General features: G+C 40.2%; 1 protein-coding gene across 3 annotated transcripts in view; it reads right to left on the bottom strand.

Moving 5' to 3' along the window:
* LOC143021239 (uncharacterized) overlaps window positions 1-22,844 on the bottom strand; it is an 84,884-nt gene that overhangs the window by 43,841 nt on the left and 18,199 nt on the right. The window contains exon 4 of one of the 3 annotated variants that reach the window (XM_076178720.1): window positions 13,563-15,617. The exons of the other annotated variants lie outside the window; for them this stretch is intronic. Within the exon in view, the coding sequence (XP_076034835.1) occupies window positions 15,061-15,617 (557 nt within the window). The 3' untranslated portion in view covers window positions 13,563-15,060. Of the gene's footprint in view, window positions 1-13,562; window positions 15,618-22,844 lie in introns of those variants that run through there. 3 annotated transcript variants of the gene reach the window in all.

Below are 22,844 nucleotides of genomic sequence, written 5' to 3'. Positions count from 1 at the left end.
CACTTGGATCGTAAGAGGCGAGAAAAAAGGGACGGGGAGAGGGACTAGGCATCCTTCTCCCTGTAGCCCCACGGGGCACACATCCTAAAGAGAAAAGTGAAGGCATAAGGGGTGCTGGAGGGCCTCGGGCCAGCACCCTAAGGTTTGGGTCTTTTAATGTGCGTGGATGTGGTACAGATGAGAGTAAAAGGGAAGAGATAGGTAGTATGTTTGTGAGAAGAAAGATGGATGTGTTGGCTTTGAGTGAAACTAAGTTGAAAGGGAAGGGTGAGTGTAAGTTTGGGAGTGTAAGTGGGAGGTTATCAGGAGTGAAGAGAGGGCGAGGTATTCTAGTAAGTGAGGAGATAGGTAAACAGGTAGTGGAGTGGAAGGAGGTTTCCTCAAGGATAATGTGGATGAAGGTGAAACTGGGAAAGGAGATGTGGGTCTTTGTAAGTGCATATGGGTCTGGCAGTGAGAAGAGCGTGGAAGAAAGGGAGGCCTTTTGGATAGATTTAAATGAGTGCATAGAGGGTTTAGGAAGAAATGTCAATGTAATAGTACTGGGAGACCTTAATGCTAGGGTAGGAAATGGTCCAATCGATGGAGTGGTTGGGAAGTGTGGAGTTCCAGGAAAGAATCGTAGTGGAGAGTTGATGGTGGACATGTGTCTAGAAAGAGAGTTGATGATAGCAAATACAGTGTTTCGGAAGAAAGTATAAGTACACATGGAAGAGGGTGGTGGAGGGAAGGGTGGTAGATAGAGCGCTAATGGATTATGTAGTGGTAAATAGGATTATGATAGGAAGAGTTAAGGATGTACATGTGGGTGGGGGAATATCAGATCATTTTTTGGTGGAAGGTAAGCTGAGAGTGGAGGATAGATGGAGAAAGAGGAAAGGGACAAAAGGTAGGGAGGTTCTTAGAGTGAACTCCTTGAATGAAAAGGAAAAGGAGAAGGAGTACGAAAAGAAGCTGAAGGAGGAGTGGGAGGGAGTAAAGGATGGAGCAGAGATGGGTGTGGAGGAGGAATGGGGATGGTTCAAGGAGGGAGTCTTAAAGTGTGCAAGGATGGTGTGTGGAACATGAAGGTGAGGTGGAAATAGAAGAAAGGGTAGTGAATGGTGGGATGAGGAAACAAAGAAGGTTGTAGAAGAGAAGAAGCGAGCATTCACAGATTGGTTACAAAAGAGGACGGGGGAGTCATATGAGACGTACAAAGAAAAGAAAAGAGAAGTAAAGCAAAAGGTAAAGGAGGCAAAGAGGAGAGCAGATGTGAAATGGGGTAAGAGTATGACAGAAAATTTTGAAAGTAATAAAAAGATGTTTTGGAAAGAAATAAAGAGAGGAAGAGGAGGCGAATCAAGTAGAGAAGAAAAGGTAAAAGGTACAGATGGAGAGATGATAATGGAAGAGAAGGCAGTAAGGGGAAGATGGGCAGAATATTTTAGGGAGTTGCTAAATGTGAAGGAGGATAGGGAAGGAAAGGTAGCTGCAGTGGGAAATGCGAAGAAAATGAGAGTGATGAGTGAGGAGAATGGAGGAGAAATAAGGAAGGATGAAGTGAAGGCAGTTGTAAAGATGATGAAAGCAGGTAAGGCACCTGGTCTGGATGGATGCCATGCAGAATGTCTGAAAAAGGGAGGTTCAGTGATGGTGGACTGGTTGGTGAGGTCATATAATGTTTGCTGGAGAGAGGGTAGAGTACTGGAGGACTGGAGAAGTGCCTGTATAGTTCCTCTTTACAAGGGAAAAGGGGACAAGTGTGAATGTAGTAGTTTCAGAGGGATTAGCCTGTTAAGTGTAGTAGGGAAGGCTTATGGGAGGATCTTAATTGAGAGGATTAGGAGAGGAACAGAAGGAGTAATTGGTGAGGAACAGTGTGGATTTACGACAGGTAGAGGTTGTGTAGATCAGATCTTTGTGGTAAGACAGATATGTGAGAAAGCTATAGGAAAGGGGAAGGATGTTTTTTGGGCTTTTATGGATCTGGAAAAGGCTTATGATAGGGTAGACAGAAAGGCACTGTGGGAGGTTATGCAGATTTATGGGATAGGAGGAAAGCTTCTAGAAGCTGTCAAGAGTTTTTATGAGAATAGTAGAGCTTGTGTCAGGATTAGAAATGGAGAGAGTGAGTGGTTTGAAGTAAAGGTGGGACTTCGTCAAGGATGCGTTATGTCGCCCTGGCTGTTCAACTTATACATGGATGGGGTGGTGCGAGAGGTGAATGCAAGAGTAGTGGGTCAGGGATTGGAGATGGTTAAAGAAAATGGAGAAAAGTGGGAGGTGAACCAGCTGTTGTTTGCGGACGACACTGCGCTTGTGGCAGGGTCAGAGGAGGGATTGAGGAAGTTGGTGGCAGAGTTTGGGAGAGTGTGTGATAGAAGAAAGCTAAAGATAAATGTAGGTAAAAGTAAGGTGATGAGATGTACAAGGGGTGAAAGTGGCAGTAGACTGGAAGTGAACATTAAGGGAGAGCGACTGGAGGAAGTGGATAGTTTTAGATACTTGGGTGCAAGTGTAGCAGGAAAAGGTGGAGTGAAGGTGGAGGTAGAATATAGATTGAGAGAAGCGAGTAAATGCCTTGGTGGATTAAAGAGTGTAATGAGTAATAGACATTTGGGAATGGATGCGAAGAGGAGACTGTATGAAGGAGTGATTGTGCCAACAGCACTGTATGGGGCAGAAACGTGGAACATAAGAGAAGAAGAGAGAAGGAGTTTGAATGTGTTTGAGATGAGGTGTCTGAGAAGTTTGGTGGGGGTTACTAGGCTGGATAGAGTGAGAAATGAGGAGGTGAGGAGGAGAACAGGGGTGAAAAAGGATTTGGGAGATAGGGTTGATGAAAGAATATTAGGATGGTTTGGCCACATGGAAAGAATGAGTGAAGAAAGACTAGTAAAAGAGGTATGGAAGGCAGATGTGGAGGGAGTGAACATGAGGGGACGTCCTAGGATGAGGTGGATGGATGGGGTGAAGGGGGCTTTGGGGAAGAGGGGAATGTCTGTTGAGGAAGGAAGGGAGAGGACGGAAGACAGAGGTGAGTGGAGAATGGTTATATATGGATGATGTTGTGATTTCATTAGGAGGAATGGGCAGGGGGGTGAGGGGTGGGGTAGTATGTGTGAGTTAATTTTGACGCAGCCCGAAGGGATTTCTCCCCGTCCTCTCCTTATATGCAAGGGAGGACGGAGAGGGGGAGTCGCCGATTAAATGAAGCGGCCTTGCTGTGGATGTGCTGTGTCTTGCGACACTGCTTCTGACCCAGGGCGGTGGACAGGGTGCAGGGATGACCCGTCATCCAGGAGGTGCTCAGATGAGAGGGAGGGTGGGAGGGGTGTGGAGTGTATGTAGGGATGAAATGGGTGGGAGTGTTTTTATGCCTTTCCCTTTTTGGCTACCTCCCTTGTAAGGGGGAAAAAGCCTTGGTATATGTATGTATGAACAATCAATATGTAATGTTCACACTTGTCGCTAACTCTGGCAACACGGAGAGGTAGTGAGGTCCCCCGCATGTATAAATCTCCACAGCTCGTCTGTACACCATTCATTTGAAAAAGCATACCTGCGAAAATAGTCAAGAATAATCTCAGACTAAGATTACTGTGTTTCCTACTCCACGTACGTCAACCTGCCAGATGGGCTTGATATATATATATATATATATATATCTATATATATATATATATATATATATATATTTATATATCTGTATATATATATATATATATATATATATATATGTATATATATATATATATATATATACATATATACATACATGTATACATATTCCAAAGACTTTTTCCCCCTTACACGGGGGGTAGCAAAAAAGAAAAAGGCATAGAAACCACTCCCACCCATTCCATTTCCTACATATTCCACTCCCCTCCACCCTCCTCCCTCCCTCTTATCTTGGCACCTCCTGGATGACGGGTCATCCCTGCATCCTGTCCACTGCCCTGATTCAGAAGCAGTATCGCAAGACACAGCACATCCACAGCAAGGCAGCTTCATAAATTCGTGACCCCCCCCCCTCTCCGTTCCCTCATGCAGAAAAGGAGAAGACGGCGAGAAATATATATATATATATATGTATATGTATATATATATATATATATATATATATATATATATATATATATATATACATATATATATACATATATATATATATATACATATATATATATATACATATACATATGTATGTATACATATGTATATGTATATACGTATGCATGCATATATATATATGTGCATATATATATATACATACATATATCTATATATATATATATATATATATATATATATATATATATTGTATATATATATATATATATATATATATATATATATATAAAAGTATATATATGATTCACACGACCGTGCCACCCTCTGCTATGTCACTCCTGCGAACTTCTCTATCTCTCTTCCACGCTTCCTATCTCGCGGCGTCCACTAGTAACGCACTTGCTCCATCGCTCATCAGTCGTTCGTGCCAACTTACCTGACCAATTCCACTTCCTCTCTTTTACCCCTCTACAATATATTTCACTCTAGTTTGCTCTCTCACCCAACTCTCTTTAGGTTTCTCAGCGTTATTCCCATCATTGATCTTTCCATTCTCCTTCGTCAGTTTCCAAGTCTCACACCCGTAGATTATTGCTGGCAGAATGCATTGATTGTAAACTTTATGTTTCAAGTTTCAAACACAAAGGTAGAGAGCCTCTCAGGACTTTATTATACTTACCAAACACTTTCCAACCAATTGTAATACGTCTTTTTATTTCATTATCATGATCTTTTGTCACTTTTACCATCTGGCCTAAATAATCATATTCTTCAATTTCTTCAAGCCTCTCATCTTCGATTATAATCTCTTTATTTTGAATTTACGTGTTGAACATTACTTTTGTTTTGGTCTTGTTCATTTTTAAACCTACTTTGAGACTTTCCTTGTTCAGATCACTCAGCATATCTTGCAAGTCTTCTGCTATTTCTGAAATAAGAATAATGTCATCTGCAAATCTTAGGTGGTTCAAATATTTGCCATTAATCTTCAAACCTTTCTCTTCCGAACTCAACCTTCTGAAAATCTCTTCCAAACAAGCTGTAAATAATTTGGGTGAAATAGTATCGCTTTGCCGTACTCCTTTCACGATTCTGATCTTTTCTGTATCTTTATGTAGTCGAATTATAGCGGTACTTTTTGCATATTTTTTTCTAAAACCCTTACTATCTGTTCGTTTGTACCCTGCTTGTTTGTACCGAGTCAAAGGCCTTCTACAAAAACTAAACAAAGAGGTATATTTTATTCTGTCGTTTTCTCGATTAGCTGGTTCATCGCCTGCAAATGGTCTAGAGTCGAATATCCGGTCCTAAAGCCTGCCTGTTTTCTCGGTTAGTTTCCATTTAAAGTTTGACTTAGTCTATTTGTAAGGATCTTGGAAAATACTTTATATACATTTGATAGCAAGCTTATAGGCCTATAGCTACTAAGGTCCTTCTAGTGTCCTTTTTGTAAAGCAAAATTACTCTGGCATTGCAATTCGATTCAGGAACGCTTTTTTAACGTAAGCACTGGGTGTACAACTGAGCTAACCTAATATGAACTTTTTTCCCTGCATCTTTCAACAGATCTATTGATATACAATCTTCCCTAGGTGCTTTTCCTCATTTCATATTTTAGAACAAATTCTACTTCTTCCTTTATCATCTCTGGTAAACTACTATCGTCTACAGATGAACTTACTGACTCAACTACGGTCTTCGACGAGTAAAGGTCTTAATAGAATTCTTCTACTCTTTTTACCATTCTGTCTCTGCAATTAATGATTTCTCTATTCCTATCTTCCATGCATATCATTTGCTGTCTTTCTAAAGCATGTCTGCGCTCATTCCCTATAATACTTTTACCTTTCCGAATAGTTTCCTCCATTACATCAATGTTTCTCTTTCTTTTCTCTGATCTATTTTTGTTGATAAACTTGTTTAGTTCTACTCTCTGTATTTCGTCGTTCCTGCTTTCGATCTGTATAGTTCTTTTCTTTTAATTAGGTTATTTTGGAGTATTTGTTTCTCTAATACTTTTTGTAATTACTTCTTTCTTTGCCAATTCTCTAATGATATTCGCAAAATCTAATTTCATAACTTCGACGGTGTCCTCGCTAGTTCTTAGAGCTTTGAATTTATTTTTTGTTTCTAATTGAAATTTCTTATTATTATCCTTAACCTTTGCAAGGCTGATTTTCTTTTTTTAAATTAGTTTATTTCTCTCGGCTCTGAAATTGAATTTAGCTGTGCAACCTACCATTCTATGGTCACTACCTATGTTGACTTTATTTATCACCGTAACATTGCTAACGCTCTTGCTCTCATCTCCTAATATGAAGTCTACTTCGTTCTTTGTTGTTCCATTTGGACTTCTCTAGGTCCATTTACGACCTACACGCTTTTGGAAGAAAGTGTTCATTATCCTCATTTTGTAGTTCTCTGCAAAATTGACTACCATCTCGCCTTAGTCATTCCTTTCACCTACTCCAAACTTCCCAATGCATGACTCATCTCCAATCATCTTCCCCACTTTAGCATTAAAGTCGCCTATTACCAACGTGTACTTATTTTTTTCTTGATCCATTACCTGACTTAATTCATCATAGGACTCAATTTCATCGTCTGAACTCTGTGAAGTTGGTGCATAAACCTAAACTATTTTTAGAGTGTACCTTCTACACAGCCTAATCACAATCCAAGCTATCCTGTCTGATAAACTACTGAATTTGACTACGATATCAGCAACCTCTCGGTTTATCAAGAATCCTACTCCACTAACTCTTTCTTTTTCCTTACCTCTATAATAGAACAGGTGGTGACAATATTGTAACTGTATCAGTTTTTCTTCAGCTCTTCGGACTTCGCTCAGTCCCACGATGTCCCATTTTATGTTGTCTAGTTTTTCCATTCCAGCCTATGATCTTCTAAGAGAGTTATACATTGTAAGTATATGTCTTCATTTTCTTTATGTTGTTTAATGTCCAAGACTTGGATCTGCTTGGACAGTGCTTACTCACATTCGGCGGCACATTATCCGTAAGCACAAGAGGCAATACGGTTGGACCCTTAGGTGACGATGATTTAACATGAACGCCCGTTTTTTTATGTATATATAGATATATATATATAGATATATATATATATACATATATATATATATACATACACACACACACACACATGTATATATATATATATATATATATATATATACATATATATATACATATATGCATGTATATATATATATATATATATATATATATATAAATATATATATATATATATATGCCAGTGCACAAGCTGGCATGCAGAGAAGTATGGACCCATTCACCAGAGCCTGTGATGGCTTTGGTCTCACCATCTCCACCAATAAGACTGAAGTTCTCCACCAGCCAGCCCCATCAGCTGTGTACACGGAGCCCCACGTAACCACCAAGGGCCAAAGACTAACAGTGACAGCGTCAAAAAAGCGTTCACACAAAAGCACCCCTACCCCCACTACACCATCCCACCGTCCATGCATAACAATATCATCCATACACAACCATTGTTCAGTCATCCCCACCTCCTGCCTTTTCCCTTCCTCAACAGAAATTTCCCTCTTGCTCGACGCCTCCTTCACCCCATCCATACATCTCATCCTCGGTCGTTCCCTAAGGTTCACCCCTCCACCTCTACCTTCCACACCTCATTTACTAATCTTTCATCGCTCATTTTTTCTATAGGTTCAAACCATCCCGATAACCTTCCATCAGCTCTATCTGCCATCTCTCTTTTCACTCCCGCTCTCCTCCTCACCTACTCGTATCTCACTCTATCTAACCTAGCAACTCCTACCATACTTCTCAGACATTTCATCTCAAACATATTTAAAATTTTCCTTCCTGCCTCTTTTAGATTCCATGTCTCTGCTCCATACAATACCGTCGGCTAAATGACCCTTTCATACAATCTCTTCTTTGCATACATTCCCATATGCCTTTTTCTCACAACACTTTTTAATCCCCCAAGGCATTTACTTGCTTCTCTCAATCTATAGTTTACCTCTACCTCTCCCTTTCCTGCCATATGTAACCCCAATTATATAAGGCTGTTCACTTCCTCCAGCCTTTCTCCTTTTAGACTTACTTCCAACTCACTGCCACCCTCCACCCATATATATCTTATCACCTTACTTTTACACACACATACCTTCAACTTTCTCCTATTGCATATCTTCTCGAAACCTGTCATTATCTCCCTTAATCTTTCCTATTATCTTATCACAAACGCAGTGTCGTCACCTAACAACAACTGGCTCACCTCCCAGTGGTATGAGGTAAAGGTGGGACTTCACCATGGATGTGTCATGCCGCCATGGCTGTTCAATGTGTACATGGATGAGGTGGTGTGGGATGTAAATGCAAGGGTATTGGGCAATGGACTGGAAATGGTTCAATAAAATAGCGGTAATCCTGTTGTTGTTTACGGACGACACTGCGCTTGTAGCAGGATCAGAGGAAGGATTAAGGAAATTAGTGACGGAGTATGGGAAAATGCGTGAAAGGAGGAAGTTGAAGATAAATGTGGGTAAAAGTAAGTTGATGAGATATACAAAGGGAAAGGATGGCAACAACTTGGAAGTGAGCATTAAGGGAGAGAGGCTATAGGAAGTGGGTAGCTTTGGATACTTGGGAGCGAATGTGGCGGGGAAGAGTGGAATGGAAGTGGAGGTAGAATCTAGATTGAGAGAAGCGAGTGGTGGATTAAAAAGTGTAATGAGAAATAGACATTTGGGAATAAATGCTAAGAGGAAATTGTATGAAGGGGTGACTGTGCCGACAGCACTGAATGGGGCAGAAACATGGAATATAAAAGAAGAGAGGATGAGTTTAAAAATGTTTGAGATGAAATGTCTTAGAATTATGGTAGGGGTTTCTAGGTTGGATAGAATAAGAAACTAGGAAATAAGGAAGAGAGCGAGGATGGAAAAGGAGATGAGAAATAGGGTTGACGGAAGAGTATTAGGATGGCTTTGACACATGGAAAGAATGAGTAAAGAGAGATTAGCAAAATAAGTGTGGACGGCAGATGTGGATAGAGTGAACACGAGGGAGCGACCGAGGAGAATATGGATTCATGGGGGTAAAATGGGCTTTCAGAAAGAGGGGGATGTCTATTGAGGAAGGAAGGGAGAAGAGAATAGATAGGGATGAGTGGGGAATGGTTGGGTATGGATAATATTGTCATACATGGAAGGGAGTGGGTGGAGGATGGGGGTTTCGGGAGTGGTTATGTGTGAATGACACTTTGGCTGCCCTATGAGATTTCTCCCCGTCTTCTCTTTTCTGCATGAGGGAACGGAGAGGGGGTGTCGCCGATAAAATGGACCAGTCTTACTGTAGATGTGCTGCGTCTTGCTGCATTGTTTATGACCCAGGGCAATGAATGTATATATATATACATATGTATATATATATATATATATATATATATATATATATATATATATATGTATATATATACATATATATATATATATATATCTATACATGTATATATATATATATATACATATAAACATATATATATATATATATATATTTACATATATATGTATTTATATACATACATATATACATATATATATATATATACTATATATATATATACATATACATATGTATATTTATATACATATATATGTTTGTATTTATATACATATATATATATATATATATATATATATATATATATATATATATATATATATCGAAAAAGAAAAACAAATGGTTGGAGAGCGCGGTGTAGGGAAATTCCAGGATGGAGTAGATGTACTTTTTTCTCTAACGTTTCGACAGTCTTCCTCAGAGAGAAAACTGTTGAAATGTTAGAGAACAAAGTGTATCTGCTCCATCTTGGAATTTCCCTCTACCGCTATTTCCAATATATATATATATATATATATATATATATATATATATATATATATATATATATATATATATATATATATATATAAATATATACACATATGCATATATATATACATATATATGTATATATATATATGCATATGTATATACATATATATATACATATATATATATGTATATATATATGTATATATATATATATATATATATAAGAATGTATGTATATATATATATGTATATATATATATATATACATATATATATATATATATATATATATATATATATATACATACATATATATATATATATATACGTGAATGTTTGGAGTCTGGGATCCATAATGGAGAAGAGAGTAAAGCACCAGACTCGATTTAAAGGACTTATTAATCCCGACGTTTCGAGTCCCGTCCAGAGATCATCTTCCGGGGCTATAATGGGTTGCATACAGTACATTCGTTTTTATATGGTCCGGGATGCAACTGGGAGAGGACCTTGGTGAATCCTCGCTCCGTTAATCATGACGAAACGTGTACCATTTAATATGATAAAATAGAGAAATATACCAAGAGTGAGACAAAGACAATAATACACAATCAGAGTAAAAAGAAAAAGGTAACATAGGAAACACAAGATTAGAGAAGAGGGTTAGGGAAGACAACCCAACCACACCAAGGTGGCGGACCAAGTGTCCTATGTAAAGGGATAAATGGTCACGCGTGCAAATAGGTAAATATCATGTGAACGCGTGTGGAAATAGATTTACACAGAAGAGCAATGTGAAGTTATTTGAAATCCCGATGTTTGTCCTGTTTACATTGCTCTTGCGTGTGTGTGTGTGTGTGTGTGTGTGTGTGTGTGTGTGTGTGTGTGTGTGTGTGTGTGTGTGTGTGTGTGTGTGTGTGTGTGTGTGTGTGTGTGTGTGTGTGTGTGTGTGTGTGTGTGTGTGTGTGTGTGTGTGTGTGTGTATATATATGTATATATATATATATATATATATATATATATATATATATATATATATATATATATATATGTATATATACATTTGCTTTCACAGTACATGATACAGTTATATATAAGGATAATCAAAAGATTCAAGATATTTTTTCATTAATGTGTAATGTACAGTATATTAACAAATTACATGGTTATTGACAAATTGACTTACTCAAACGAGTTATATAAGTATATTTTTTATCTAAAAATAATAGTCACCTCCTTGTACAATTCAAGGAAAACGTTCCTCTCAACCATCCCTCCTTTTTTATTTTTATTTTTTTGTGGGGGGGGGGGGGTGCTCCGGAAAAGTTCATATATGGGGTTTGTTGTCCACGCGATGCCACTGTTATTGGCGGCAGTGTCCTGAGATCAGGGAGGTCGGTAAGTGCGCACCCGTCAACCGCGGGCGATACCAGAGGGAGGGTGTGCCCCCAAGAACTTGATGTTATTTTGGAACCGGAGACGGTGAAGGGTGGACTGAGTCCTAGGCGAAGAACGGCAGTGGCCCTACACTCGAGCAGGTAGCGCGTAGCACTTGCCACCCACACCGATATCCTAGGCAGATCCTGTGGATGGTAGATTTCGCCCTTCTACCTGGAGGCAGACATCATCCATTGTCTTCCCTGACAGGATGATGTCAATTGCACCCCTTGAGTCTGTGTGGATCACGACTGCCCCCTGTGAGTGGAGCTTCTGTCACTCACCCTCCTTAATGCGGTCACCCCATCGGAGGTTGTAAAAGCAGCGCTACACATTCCCGTAAGGAAGTCCACAAAGCCGTCCGTGTAGTACGACAAGTTCACTTGGTGGACGATGGACCTTATGGCTTCAAGGACCATGGGTCGCAACCATGCCGGGTCGCAGTCAGCCTTTCTTCCGTTGAGGTGGACAAGAAGGAAGCTAGTGCAGGGAGATCGCTACTTAGGAGGGGGACATAATCTGGATGAGGTCCGTCTAGAGCACGTCGAAGAACCACGTTCAAAGGTGTGGACTACCTCGACGTCCAAGGCACTCAGAAGGAGGTCTTCACTTCACTCTCTCCTGGGCCGGTCAGAACTCAGACGAGAAGACAGAAAGAAAGCCTCTCCGCCTCCTGCTTAGGACTCACCACACTGGTCCTTGGAGGGGCTGTGGTGATAGTGTGGGGAGGATCTCAAGTTTGTCTCATAAGCTCAGCCGGAGGGAGATGAGAACAGCAGAGGCATAGTCCACCACCGAACGTATCGCTTGAATATAGTACGTCCGGAAGACCTTGTGCCCGGTACCTAGCTGGGATCTCGTCATAGCTCTGAGGAGGCTTAATCTCGTCCTTGTGGCCTCACAGACGTACCTGACCTCCGGAGCGAAGGAGAGCTTGGTGCTTATCCAGATGCCCAAGTGTTGATAGGTCAGCACCGAGGGAAGGATGTCACTTGAGGAGTAACATGGGAGCATTGTTTCCGCATCCTCAGACTCATTGCTCTGGTCTTGGCCGTCGAGATCTTCAGTCCCAGCCGTTCACATTCCTGGAAGAGGCGACTGAGTGTCCTCTGAGCACTGCGAAGGAAACAGCCGCCACCAGTGGCCACCAACGACAGATCTTCCGCATAACAGAGGAGGCGAGCATCCTCCCCTAGATCAAAGAGAACCAATTTCTCCATGAGCACGTTGAAGAGAATAGGACTGAGAACGTCCCCTGCGGAGTCCCATTTTCAGTCCTGCGGTATGAGGATAGATGTCCCTGGAGGCGCACTCTTGTTACCCTGTCCATGAGGTGGTCTGCAACCACCCAGTTCAGGAGTCTGCCTTGGACCCCCTTAACAGACAAGGATGCGAGGATGGCAGAGGCACTTGCTAGCCCGAACGTTTTTTCCAGATCCAGAAACACCACAATGGCAGTCTGACTACCGAGCAATCCAAGAAGGGCTGCCACACAGCCACTTACTGCCACTTCTTTGATAAAACCATACATGTTGTGATGAAAGGGTTCCATCCATCACAGGAGTCGACTGACGACCATCCGCTCAGCGATCTTATCAATGCAGCACGTGAGGGATATGGGCCTGTAACTGTGTGTGTTCCTGGGCTTGGGAATTAGCAACACATCCGCCTTTTTCCATTCCGCAGGGAGTTGCCTTGCCTTCCAGTAGACATTGATGAGTGCCAGTGCTGCCAGCTCCCCAGCTGGCCCAAGTTGCCTCAGGAAGGAGTAAGGTATCCCGTCACTATACGGAGCGGTATCCTCGTTCGTCTTTCCAGCCCACCGAAGTTCCTCGAGTGTAAAGAGATGGTCCGTCAGAGCAGCAGTGGCCATGGCAGAATGGACCACTTCCTCTCCACCCTGTTGTAGGAGGCCCAGCTCCTGCCTGACTGGGAGGGGGCGTTGGGCAGAGTAGGAGTGGCTCGTAAATTGCTTAGCCAACAGCTCCGCCTGATGTTTGGGTTGCGGCTGAGTGGGTGGGGGGATACTGTACCTGTTGCAAGCTCCAGCTTCCTCCAGAGGGCACTAGCTGTGGTTTAGGCAGAGAAAGTGGCACAACATTCCAGCCGCTTTTCTCCCTGAACCCTGTGGGTGACCACCCGTGCGTGCCTGATGACAGAGCGCAGGAGAGCCCGCGCCGTTGACTCGGTGATTTTACTCCCATTCGATGTCCTTATAATACCACCGGTCAGCATGCCGATTGAAGCCTGGCTTCGTTCTGAGGACAGCTCGTTCTGCAGTGCCCTGGACACGAGCATAAGAAGGTCCAGGCGCCCTACCAAGGTGTGATTAGCCTCTCCTGAGTTCAGTAGAGTCGCCTCTGGTACCTCCCCCAGCAGGGTTACTTGGGTGTATCCGGTAGGACTGGGTCGTCGAGGGGAACAGAAGATGGGTGATAAGCATTAAAGTCCCCGGCAATGAATGTGGGTTCATGGCCAGTAAGAGAGAGCATCTCCCCAGATGCCAGTTCACCGTCTTGAGGGCGATATACGTTATACAGAAGAAGGGTGTCACCACCAAGGATGATTCTGCCAGCCAAGGCCTCTACTTATTCATCGCAAGGCACGAAGGGTACAGGTTCATCTGGAACCGTCGACCGAACCACTATAGGGAGTCCTAGAGACCCCCCGCTCCAAGTCGTATAATACACCTGGTATCCAGTGACTCGTAGCGGCCCGTTGACCGGCCAGTTGGTCTCCTGCAAGAGGCCAGGGCAGCATGTAGGACGAGGATGTTGCCAACAGCACTTGACATTCCACTACAAGAGATTTAGCTCTCGCCGGGAAGGGGTTGGAGGAGAAGGAAAAGGAGAAGGAAGAGTAGGGTGAAAGATTTTTGTTTGTGAAATTCGGGAGTGAAGCTCCCACGGGCTTTGATTTTGAGCCCGTTTGGTGGGTGATTGACTTATGAGTGTGTGTGGGCCCAACCACACACACTCATATATTCACTTGACATTCCACTGCAAGAGCTTTAGCTCTCGCCGGGAAGGGGTTGGAGGAGGAGGAAAAGGAGAAGGAAGAGTAGGGTGAGAGAGGGACGAGGAGTAGGGTGGGAGACGGAAGGAGGAGGAGGGCTAATATTTTATCAACAGTATGTTCGCACATATAAATAAATTTAGGCTAAATGTAATTTAATTAAAAGCCTGAATTCATCAATAACATAGATGATGCAATGTTTTATCATAGTTTATAAAAAGTATTCGCACTTCAACTGACGAATGCAAAGATATGTGATACATTAATGAAGATGCAGATTTCCAAATGCTGGCGGGCATACTAACGCATGTGCATGCGCAGTAGAAATGTGGACAGTCATGTACCGACCTTGGACTTATGCACTTCAGAGAAATATGTTTAAGAAAAGAGATTAAGTACACCGATCACGAACCTATAGTCAATTTTTTGTTAGATAAAAGTCTGTACAAAGGAAAATAACACATTGCTATCTAATTATACAATAACACAATTTATTGGAGTCAGGAGATTCCTTTTACCATGGTGATCTGTCGTCTGTTAATATTGTATCATTCTTAGTATGATCTTTGTGCATTAGATAATCATTGTCAATATTTCTTTACTCTTTTCAATGATGCTGACCCTACAAAATTAATAACAAAGATGAAGATGAGGACCTCAAATGCGATTACCTTGGGTTTGCAATGCCATAAATACTGTTAATGCTCTCGAAACTCTCCGACCTCTTCAGACCCGGAGGAGCGAACCCTTCATTTGGATTCCCTTCCTGCGCCGTTGTGGTCGCCATTGCCATGCCCCTGCCAGATGTATCGGGGGACCCTGAACAGGACTTTCTCCACCTGGAGGAACAGCAAACCAAAACCACGGCAGCTGTCACGATTACCAGGAGGATCCCTAGGGCGATGGTCGTGGCCATCAGAATCGTGGATTTGGACTGGGTCTCGGCAACCTCCTCCTGGGCCTGGCCGAGCTCCCCCTTGGCCTGGACGAGCTCCTCCTGGACCTGGTCGAGCTCCCCCTGGGCCTGGTCGAGCTCCCTCTGAGTCTTGACGAGCTCATCCTTGGATTCAGCATGGTTCTCCCTACTCTTGTCCAGCTCCTTCTGGACTTCGGCGTGTAAGTTCTCTGACGTTTCAAGTTCCTTCCTAGTTTCGTTAAGGCTCTCCGATTGCTGCTGAAGGGTCTTAACAAGGTCTTGCAGGGCACTCTCAGTGGCTTCGTTTCCTGGGGGAGAACGACTGTCAGTTACTAAAGTTCTAACAAATACAGGGAGGAGCTTCATTACAAGATAATCAAAGAAAGCAAATTGGTCCTTTCCACTCTCCTAGACAGCCAGTGGAATTCGACCGAGGCAGCAGAAACCAAAGTGGATAGAGATTACTATATGTGTATATATATATATTATATATATATATATATATATATATATATATATATATATATACATATATATGTGTGTGTGTGTGTGTGTGTGTGTGTGTGTGTGTGTGTGTGTGTGTGTGTGTGTGTGTGTGTGTGTGTGTGTGTGTGTGTGTGTGTGTGTGTGTGTGTGTGTGTGTGTGTGTGTGTGTGTGTGTATTTACCTAGTTGTATTTTAAGGGAAGGGGAGCTATGCTCGTGGGTTCCCGTCTTCATTTCTCATTTTATCTAAACAATTTTTAAATTCATGTATTGTTTTTGCACACACCACTTTCTCATCTAACTTGTTCCAACTGTCTATTACTCTGTGAGGAAAGCTGTTCTTTTTCAAATCTCTTCTATAGCTGTCTTTTTTTCTTTTCTTTTCGTGTCCTCTTGTATTTCTGTCATCCCATTTTATCAGATTCTCTCTATCAGTAATTTCTATGCCTTTCATGATTCTGTAAATAGCTATCAAATCTCCTCTCTCTCTTCTTTGCTCTAGTGTCTGTAGTTCAAGTTTTTGTAGTCTCTCTTCATATGATAGTTTTGAGAGTGTTGGTGCCAGTTTTGTAATTGCTCTTTGTATTCTTTCAAGTTTTTTTATACATTTTTTTTTGTACTTGGTGACCATATCGTTGCTGCATATTCCAATCTTGGTCTTATCAGGGTGATTAGGATTTTCCTCACCATTTCTTCATCCAGGTATGTAAATGCCACTTTGATTGTTCTTATTAAATTATAAGTTTCTCCAAAAATCTTATTTATATGTTTCTCAGGTGACATATTATTCATAACAATGACTCCCAGGTCCTTCTCATTTTCTACTTTTTTTATTCCTTCTTCTCCCAAATTATATGATCCTGTTATTCTGTTTTTGCTTTTTCCAAATTCCATTATACTACACTTTTTTGTATTGAACTCCATCTCCCACTTCCTACTCCATTCCTGTACTTTATTTAGATCTCTCTGTAGTGATTCACAATCTTCTTCAGTTTTCACTTTTTTCAGTAGTTTTGCATCATCTGCAAAGAAGCTCATATAGCTTTCAATTCCTTCATCCATATCATTAATATATATAGCAAACATTATTGGGGCCAGAACTGTTCCCTGCGGGACACCGCTTATTACTTCATTCCATTTTGAGTGCTGGTTTCTTATCACTACTCTCATTTTTCTTTCTTGCAAAAAGTCTTCCATCCAAGTTAGTAATTTACCTTGTATTCCTCCTTCATTTTCTAATTTCTTAATCAACTTCTTATGTGGTACTTTGTCAAAAGCTTTTTTTAGGTCTAGAAATGCACAATCAGCCCATCCATCTCTTTCTTGTATTATATCTATTAGCCTTGAATAGAAACATATTAAATTGGTGACGCATGATCGTCCTTGTCTGAATCCAAATTGCCTTGGATTTAGTACGTTGTTTTTTTTCCAAGTATTTTACCCATCTATTTTTGATCATTCTTTCACAAATATTTGCTATTGTACTTGTTAGAGAGACTGGTCTATAGTTGGTAGGTTCTTCTTTATTTCCTCCTTTATATATAGGTACTATATTTGCTTTTTTCCAATCTTCTGGAACTTTTCCTTCTTTCAAGGAACTGCTTATTATGCTATGTATTTTGTCTGCCAGTTCATTCCTGCATTCTTTCAGAATCCAGTTTGCTATTTCATCTGGTCCATGCGATTTTCTGACATCAAGATTACTCAAGTGTGTCAATATTTCATTCTTTGATACTTCTATTTCTTCTATAGGGGGGACTTTCTCTTTCCATTCAATCTCTTCAGGTTGTATGTTCTCCCTTGTAAACACTGATTTAAAATGTTTGTTCATAATTTCCGCCATTTCCATTTCCTCAGTGTATTCAACTCCCCCTTGTCTTAATTTCTCCAAGTCCTGTTTGTTTTTCAGTTTATTGTTTACAAATCTGTAGAATAGTTTTAGTTGATCTTTACATTTTTCTATGACGTCTTTTTCATATTTTCTCTTTTCCTCTCTGCACGTTTGTACATATTCATTTCTATAACCGGTATATATTTTCCATTTTTCAGGTCTTCTGTCTTTTTTCCATCTGGTCCAGGCTTTGTCTCTTTTGTCTTTTAACTCCCTACAGCTTTTGTTGTACCAGCATTTTACATATTCTTTTTCTTGTTTTTGTCTTGGGACATACTTTTCCACTCCTTTTTTGTAAATTTTTGTCAAAATATTCCATTTCTTTTCCACTGATGTTTCTTCTTTGTATATTTCTTCCCAGTTTTCTTGTTGAAAGAATTCTCTTATTTTATCAAAGTTTGTTTTTTCATACATCATTCTTCCTTTTCTATATTGTTCATTTCTTTTGATATATTTTTCTTCATTAAGTTCCAGTTCAATCAATATGTGGTCACTTTTACCTATTGGTGTTTTATATTCAATCTTGTCCACTATTCTAGGTTCAGATGTAATTAATAAGTCTAATCTCGATGGTTCTTCTTCATTTCTATACCTAGTGTTCTCCTGTATCCATTGTGTCATTGTGTGGTCAATAATCATCTCAAGTAGAGCGTTTCCCCATGAGTCATCTCCACCCTTTACTGTCATTTCTTCCCAGCAGATTTCTTTGCAATTAAAGTCGCCCATCATAACTATTCTTCCTCCATCTTCCATTATTTTATTTAATGTTATCTTTGTGTCCTCTAACATACTTTTATGTTCACTCTCCTCCCATGAGGCTGTTTTTGGAGGCACATAATTTATCACAAATTTTCTGCTCTTCTTATCTCTGTCTTCCACTTCTATCATAATCATCTCTACTGTATTCTTTCCATATATGACACCTTTCACGTTTATATCCTTCTTGGTCAGGAACATAACTCCACCCCCTTGCTTTTTTCTCTCTGTTTCTAATCCAATAATTGTATGCATCATGTCCTACGCTGTTGGGTGGTAGTGGGCCTTTTAATTTTGTTTCTACAATTCCCATTATGTCCGGTTCTTTTTCTTTCAAATAATCATTCAGCTCATTCAATCCTGTTATTAATCCATCTATATTTGTGTAAGACACTCTTAGTTTTCTGCCACTTCCATTGTGTTCTCTGTTTCCCTTATGTTTTTCTTTTGTATGTCGAACTTCCTTAGTTTCATGTTCACTACTCTCCAATAGAATCTCTCTTTCTCTGACTCCGTTCTGTTCTCGTTTTTTGCCTTAGCTTCCAGTCTTTTCTGCTTTTCTTCCTCTCTTTCCTCTTTATTCATTTTCCTTTTTATCCATATCTTTTTATATTGTTCACTTGTTGCTAGTTTCCCTGTTTTGGATAAGATATTCTCTGCCGTTGTTTGTGACTTGAATTTAATCTTAATTGGTCTGGTCTTGTCTGTGCTATACTTTCCGAGTCTAAATTTCTCTTCGATTTGTTTCATAATTTCTGGTTCATCTTCCTGAACTGATTCTAGTAATTGGCTTACTTTCTCATTTTCCTCTTTGATTCTTGTGGTTCTATCTGTGTTGTGTTTCTCTTCCATTCCTAATATAATTATAAATTTCTTCTTGTCTGCTAAATCTCTTACTATATTCTCCTTTTGTCTCATCACTTTAATAACTGAGTCTTCAGTATGTTCTTTCAATTGCTGTTTGACTATGTCAGTGAATGAAACCTTATTTCCTTCTTGGGTCGTTTTCCAATTCTTAGTTTCTTTAGCTATTGTCTCTCTGTTTTCTTTACTATTCTTCTTCAATTCCTCATTCTCCACCTTTACTTCTCTTAACTGTCTTTTTAGGTCTTCTATTTCATCAGTTAAGTTTTTATTCGCCCTCTCTAGTTCTTCCAATCTTTCAACCCTTTGTTAAATGGTGTTCATATGACCTGACCTACTCTCCAAGTCCTCGATCACCTTATCAACCTTCTCCTCTAGTCTTGTCAGTCGGGGGTGGGGGGGGGGGGTTGTGTCCCCCCCACCCTCTTTAAATCCCTGGAAAATATTCTCATCACTTTCTACTGTATTGCTCTTATCTATACTTCTAATCTTTACATTTTTATTAGACATTTCGTCGTCGTCGGGAGGCCTTTTGTTTACCTTTCGCCTGTCTGCCTGGGCCAAATCTACTCCTTCCTCATTTCCTTCCATTTCCCTCAGTAATCCCTCCTTTTCCTCTTTCTCTACTTTCCAACTACTCCACGAGCAATTTCCCCCCCACCCTGTAAAAACAATAGGCACTTCTCTTTGCGTTGGGACCCACAAACTTCAATTTTCTTCAGAACGTCTTCTAAGCCGTCCATTCGTTGAAGTGTGTGTGTGTGTGTGTGTGTGTGTGTGTGTGTGTGTGTGTGTGTGTGTGTGTGTGTGTGTGTGTGTGTGTGTGTGTGTGTGTGTGTGTGTGTGTGTGTGTGTGTGTGTGTGCATATATACACATATATATACATATATATACATACATTTATATACTCGTATATACATATATTATACATATATATACATGCATATATACGCATACATATATATATATGCATATATACATACATATATATATATACATATATATATGTATATATATATATATATATATATATATATACATATATGTAGAGACATTGGGTCTCCCGTTGTTGATGGCTTAGAATTAAAGTGCGTTGTGGTTGTTAAAATGTAACTCTAATCACTGGGACCCATTCAGTGTTGTATAAATACTTTCCCGCGTTTGTATACTTCCAATTGTGCCATCATAGTGGAGATGGGTTGAACGCAAAATTCTATGTAAGTGTATGTAACTTGGGCATATAGATATATAAGAAAGCTTACGCTCAATTTATATCTCTCTTGATGGCGTAGTTGGTTAGTTACTGCGGCACTTGTCATATGATTGCTGAGTTCGAGTCCTTGGCAGTACCATGTTTTAATTTCTGCATGTGGTCCCATTGGGTCTCCCGATGTTGATGGCTTAGAATTAAAGTGCGTTGTGGTTGTTAGAATGTATCTCTAATCACTGGGACCCATTCAGTTTTGTACAAATACTTTCCGGCGTTTGTATACCTGCAATTGTGCTACCATAGTGGAGATGGGTTGAACACAAAATTCCATGTAAGTGTATGTAACTTGAGCATACAAAAATATAAGAAAACTTGCGCTCAATCTATATCTCTCTTGATGGCGTAGTTGGGTAGTTACTACGGCACTTATCATATGATCGTTGAGTTCGAGCACTGGGCAGTACCATATTTCAATTTCTGCATGTGGCCCCATTGGGACTTCCGATGTTGACAGCTTAGAATTGAAGTGCGTTGTTGTTGTTACGGGTTAGCTGGGTTCGAATCCTCGGCTCGTCCACGTTTCAATTTCCAACAAATGTCTCCATCGAGCGATCATTCAGTCTCGACTGCGATGGCATGGAATTAAAAGTTATTTGTGGTTGAATAAAGATATCAATTGATCGCTGGGAACCATTCAGTGTAGATGTATAATCTATCCCACGTGCACATACTAGCTAAATGCAATATCATAGCGGAGGTGGGTTGAACGCAATATTTCGTGTAGATGTATGTAATTCGAGCATACAAATATAAGAAAATCGTACTCAACTTATATCTTTCTTGATAGTGCATTGGTTTAAGTTACTGTAACTTTGTTACGGGTTAGCTGGGTTCGAATCCTCGGCTCGTCCACGTTTCAATTTCCAACAAATGTCTCCATCGACCGATTATTCAGACTCGACTGCGATGGCATGGAATTAAAAGTTATTTGTGGTTGAATAAAGATATGAATTGATCGCTGGGAACCATTCGGTGTGGATGTATATATATATATATATATATATATATATATATATATATATATATATATATATATATATATATATATATATGTATATATATATATATGTATATATATATGAACATATATATATCTATATATACACACACACACACACACATATATATATACATATATATATATATATATGTATATATATATACATATATATATACATACATTGTATATATACATACATATATTGTATGTGTATATATATACGTATATGTACATATATGTATATATCAATATATATATATAGACATATATATATATATATATATATATATATACATGTATATGTATATATATATATTTATGTATAATATACATATTTATATGCATACATACACATGTATATATATATATATATATATATATATATATATACATATACAAAGGCTTTATCCCCCTTACTAGGGAGGTAGCAAAAAAGGAAAAGGCATAAAATCATTCCCACCCATCCCATCCCTGAAAACACTCCACACCCCTCCACCCTCCCTCCCATCTTAGCACCTCCTAGATGACGGGTCATCCCTGCACCTTGTCTACTGCCCTGGGTCAGAAGCAGTATCGCAAGACACAGCACATCCACAGCAAGGCCGCTTCATTAAATCGGCGACCCCCCCTCTCCGTCTCCCCATATAAAGGAGAAGACGGGGAGAATTCCTTCGGGCTGCGTCAAAATTTTGCTCACACATACTACCTCACCCCACATCCCCCCGTCCATTCCACCTCATACATCACATCATCTTCCATATACAACCATTCTCTATTCACCCCTATCTTCTGTTCTCTCCCGTCCTTCCTCAACAGACATTCCCCTCTTCCCCATAGCCCCGTTCACCCCATCCATCCACCTCATCCTAGGACGTCCCCTCATGTTCACTCCCTCCACATCTGCCTTCCATACCTCTTTTACTAGTCTTTCTTCACTCATACTTTCCATGTGTCCAAACCACCCTAATACTCTTTCATCTGCCCAATCTCCCAACTCCCTTTCCAACCCTATTCTCCTCCTCACCTCCTCATTTATCACTCTATCTAGCCTAGTAACCCCCGTCATACTTCTCAGACACTTCATCTCAAACACGTTCAAGCTCCTTCTCTCTTCCTCTCTTATGTTCCATGTTTCTTCCCCCATACAGTGCTGCTGGCACAATCACTCCTTCATACAGTCTCCTCTTAGCATCCATTCCCAAATGACTATTCCTCATTACGCTTCTCTCAATCTACATTCTACCTCCACCTTTCTCCACCTTTTCCTG

Source organism: Oratosquilla oratoria, chromosome 1 (assembly GCF_046742065.1).
Source record: "Oratosquilla oratoria isolate Oo_2021 chromosome 1, ASM4674206v1, whole genome shotgun sequence".
Classification (NCBI taxonomy): domain Eukaryota; kingdom Metazoa; phylum Arthropoda; class Malacostraca; order Stomatopoda; family Squillidae; genus Oratosquilla; species Oratosquilla oratoria.
This window is presented reverse-complemented; position numbering and strand designations above follow the sequence as displayed.